Source organism: Bos javanicus, chromosome X (genome assembly GCF_032452875.1).
Source record: "Bos javanicus breed banteng chromosome X, ARS-OSU_banteng_1.0, whole genome shotgun sequence".
Taxonomy (NCBI): domain Eukaryota; kingdom Metazoa; phylum Chordata; class Mammalia; order Artiodactyla; family Bovidae; genus Bos; species Bos javanicus.
This window is the reverse complement of record NC_083897.1, coordinates 23,758,616-23,762,448: the sequence shown is the minus strand read 5'-3', so window position 1 is coordinate 23,762,448 and position 3,833 is coordinate 23,758,616. Positions and strand designations below refer to the sequence as shown.

Genomic DNA, 3,833 nt, shown 5'->3' with positions numbered 1-3,833 from the left:
AAACTTATACCCCAGGATGATTTAACCTCTAAAACACATTAAGAACTACTATAGGGCTGTAAGGTGCCTCCTTAACATTTAATAAAGAAAAATAGTTCTTCAGTATCTAGAGCTAACTCATTTTCTCTGCCTTCTGTGCTTAATAATGTCTCAAACTTTTTGATTCAGATCTGATAGAATATTTGATGTCATGGAGAAATAAAGGATTAAAATTCTTTTCATAATATTTGTACCCAGGAGCTCATGTGTCACCATGGTGAGATTATGTTGTCAGGATATGACATAGAATGATTATGAAGTCATTATTATAAAACAAGCTGACCATTTTAAATCCAGCAGTTTCCTTGGGAGAGGAAACAGGACAACAAGGTCCTGGACATGAATCTCTTCATTTATGTCCTCCTTTTATCAATTTGGACAAGTAGTTGTTTAGATAGAAATGAAAGCAATGGATCTGCTACTGCAGGTATGTCCCTAACCTTAAAACCTAGAAATTATGATCTATTATGTTAAATGTATTCCAGTACTTAATTAGACAAGCTAGCTGTGTGTAAGAAATCTGCTGTTTATTCTACTTTACTATGAGTAGGTCTTCGAGAATTTCTAGGACAACACCTGAAAGTTTTACTTCTGTGTAAACATTCCAAACATAGAAACATGAAGAGTACAGCCTTACTGTCCCCTTTCATTCCCCTTCCCCACCCAATCCACCAACCCCTGCCCCTCCCCCACCAGCCATACCAGAAAATTCTATGTGAATGAATCTAGCATGGTACTGAACACATAGTAGGTTTCAAGAATTGTGTTTTCTTGTCCCATCCCTTTTCCCACCATACACATTCACACACACATCAACACTCCAGTGCATTCACACATTCAAATACCTAGGTAATGGGTTGAACAAGCCACGATGTGGGGTAACCTAGGAAATCATACTGATTAGCCAAAGACAGCTCCCAGATTTGGCTTGTAGACTGTGGCTGGCTAGGGAGGTGATAGAGGGAGGAAAATGACAGTGGTTATCATGCTTAAAGAAATAATTGATGATGAGATTTGACTTGGATCTACAGTAACAAACCCCCATCAAAATGGAAGCAACTTGGTTCCCAAGCACAGGTTCTGATGATACATGTTCTTTCACAGTAACTACACATGCTGAATTCAAGCAGACCAAACTGCAGGAATTACGGCGACGTCTACTCATTATTATAATTGGTACCCTTATCACTGGCTATATGGTCACGTGTACCTGCTTGCTTCACTATAGCTGTGATAGCGAGGAAGCCCATAAAGCAGCCAAGTAAGTCTTACACCTTTGAATAAAAGTACAAGGTTGTGGGGAGGCACGCGTTCTTCACTATACTCTATAACTGTGAGAGCGGGGAAGTCCCCAAAGCAGCAACATTAAGTCTTACACCTTTGAACTAAAAACACAAAGTGGCAGGGTGTAGGGGTGAGGTGAGGAGGTGGGTGTGCACGCGCATGAAGAACTGTACCTGCACACGCATGCGCACTTACACGTAAGCGGGTTCACTGTTGTTTTGTTACTTACCATTAACTTGAGACTTCAGAAGAGCTACCAACATCTTGTGGGCTGGATACGTTCACTTAAATGAAGCTCTTAAATTATCTCAAGTACATTATCAACTTTAGCCAAAACTACCTCCTATTCAGGGTTCACTTGAGCCCCAGGCTGCTAATTTCATTGTAAGTTGAGTCTATGAAAAGAGGGAATGACTATCTAAATAAGACAGAATCAAAATCTCAGGGGAAAAGGAGTTGGGTCTCTGCATTCCAAAGATAGTAACACATTTTGGATAATCTATCATTTTGAGATGTAATAACATGAAAAATTTTCAACTGTGTTCAGTGATTCTAGTCCCTGGCTTTAATATAGGAGGACTAGGCTGGCACTTGGTATACTGGGTCTCTAAAAATTTCCCAATCCAAGGACTGGTGACTGAAATATACCACTGTTCTATTCCTTCAGTTTTAGAGTTAGCATGTGAGGATTAATATGTATGGTTACAAACCTTGATGGTGTAAATATGATAGGAAAACAATGAATTTGGTCTAAGACATTTTTATGTGACAAGTTGTGACATTTGTGCCTCAGTTGCATATCAACTTGTGGCTTTTTTGTAAAAACTATAATTTCTGGATTAGATAAATTCTCTCTCTCCCTCTCAACAGTAGATTTGAAACAAGTTTGTGTCATTGCATATATAGACTATATGGTTATCCACTGTGGTTGAAACAGCAAAATTAAGAAAAAGAAAAAGAAAAAGCATTCAACACGAGTTCAACACTGTAACCTGACTCATAGTTTTCACCACACTCTGATTCTTACTGTGTTCAATTTTCCTGCTAGAGCCACAAAAAGACCACAAGTCTAAATTGACACAATAGCCCATATTTTCTGGTAACAGCAATCTTACTCCTCTGATTTAAATTGTCATATTCCAAATCCTCTGTATTTTCAGGGACAAGAAAGAAGATATCACCATCAAGGCATCCAGGTCATCTAAAATATCATTTACTGACTCCAAGTCACCGACTGCTGGTCTGGGCGATCCAGAAAGACAATCCGTGGTATCCAGAATAGATAAGTCATCTGGGCCCTCAAGTCCACGAAAAGTTCCTTCAAGTGCAGAAAAGTTAGTCAGGCCCTCGAGTCAAAAAAAACCATCCAAGCCATCAGCTCCCAAAAAAGTGTTAGGATCACCCCCCCAGGAAAAGTTGCATAGAACACGCAGTCCAAAAAAGGCACATAGGCAGGCTCATGCCCATAAGCTAGTCAGTCAGGTCAGTCCATCCTATCCAGAGAAGGCCATCAAGCCAACTTGGCCACCAAGTCTACAGTGTCGGGTCAAGCCAACCAAAACTCCTCTACCCTATCCACAGAATCAGAGCTTCCCTGAGCAATCAAGTGTAGATAAACTGACCAAACGCCAGAGATATCTTAAACTAAAATGCCCAGCCAGAGGTACGGCAGAAATATTATCTAGGCCTCATCCAGTGAAGTTTTGTCGATGCTACAAGGAAAAGTGCCTTGTTTGCAGAGCTGTTTCTGAGCCGTTCATCACTCATGTTTCAGACGCAAATAAAAAGCATGTTCCAGTTACACTGTTTTCACGGGAATTGAAGCACTTTTACAAGTCGTATAAAAAGAAACAACCCAAATACAACACACTGTATGGCAACATGAGTGACAGTGATATCACAGCATACAACAGTGATGGTGAGAGTGACAGGGAGGTGATTATAATGTGCAATATAAAATGCAAGGAAGACATGTTTAAAAACTCCCGAAATAATTAAGGGATCAAAAGAAAGACCACCCATGCAGAAGAAGCAAGCTTCTATCAATTATTATACACTCACCATATTTAAGAACCTGGTAGAGGAAAACTCCACTTGGTATCACTATTGAGATTAGACTTATATCCATCTCGAGGCAATTTACTTGAAAAATAGTAAATAAATGTGTGACATAACAACTGATTTTGTTGTAATTATTATTGTATTTTAGAGGTATAAATCTCTTTGCGAGGTATCTTAGATCTACTTGGGCAAATTCTGGGAGATGGTGAGGGACAGGGAAACCCAGCCTGCTGCAGTCCATGGGGTCGCACAGAGTTGGACACGACTTGATGGCTGAACAACAACAACGTAGATCTGGCCACTTGGATGGGCTTCCCAGCTGGTGCAGTGGTAAAGAATCCACCTGCCAATGGAAGAGATGTGGATTTGATCCCTGGGTTGGGAAGATCCTTTGGAGGAGGAAATAGCAACCCACTCCAGTAGTCTTGCCTGGGAAATTCCATGGACAG

The 3,833-nt window shown here is 40.3% G+C and overlaps 1 protein-coding gene across 1 annotated transcript; it reads left to right on the top strand.

Annotated features, from left to right (window-relative positions):
* The first annotated feature begins 327 nt into the window (after positions 1-327).
* On the top strand, positions 328-3,504 carry LOC133243234 (uncharacterized protein CXorf66 homolog). Its single transcript, XM_061409860.1, has 3 exons — positions 328-466; positions 1,144-1,300; positions 2,484-3,504. The coding sequence occupies exons 1-3, from the start codon at positions 379-381 to the stop codon at positions 3,319-3,321; spliced, it is 1,083 nt and encodes a 360-aa protein (XP_061265844.1). The 5' UTR covers positions 328-378; the 3' UTR covers positions 3,322-3,504.
* Positions 3,505-3,833: the final 329 nt, after the last annotated feature.

Excerpts from the sequence above, each read along its gene's own strand:
- LOC133243234 (XM_061409860.1), top strand. The coding sequence starts at position 379 with ATGAATCTCTTCATTTATGTCCTCCTTTTATCAATTTGGACAAGTAGT. Across the intron at positions 467-1,143 it reads CAATGGATCTGCTACTGCAG|TAACTACACATGCTGAATTC; the intron begins GTATGTCCCTAA and ends GTTCTTTCACAG. Across the intron at positions 1,301-2,483 it reads GAAGCCCATAAAGCAGCCAA|GGACAAGAAAGAAGATATCA; the intron begins GTAAGTCTTACA and ends CTGTATTTTCAG.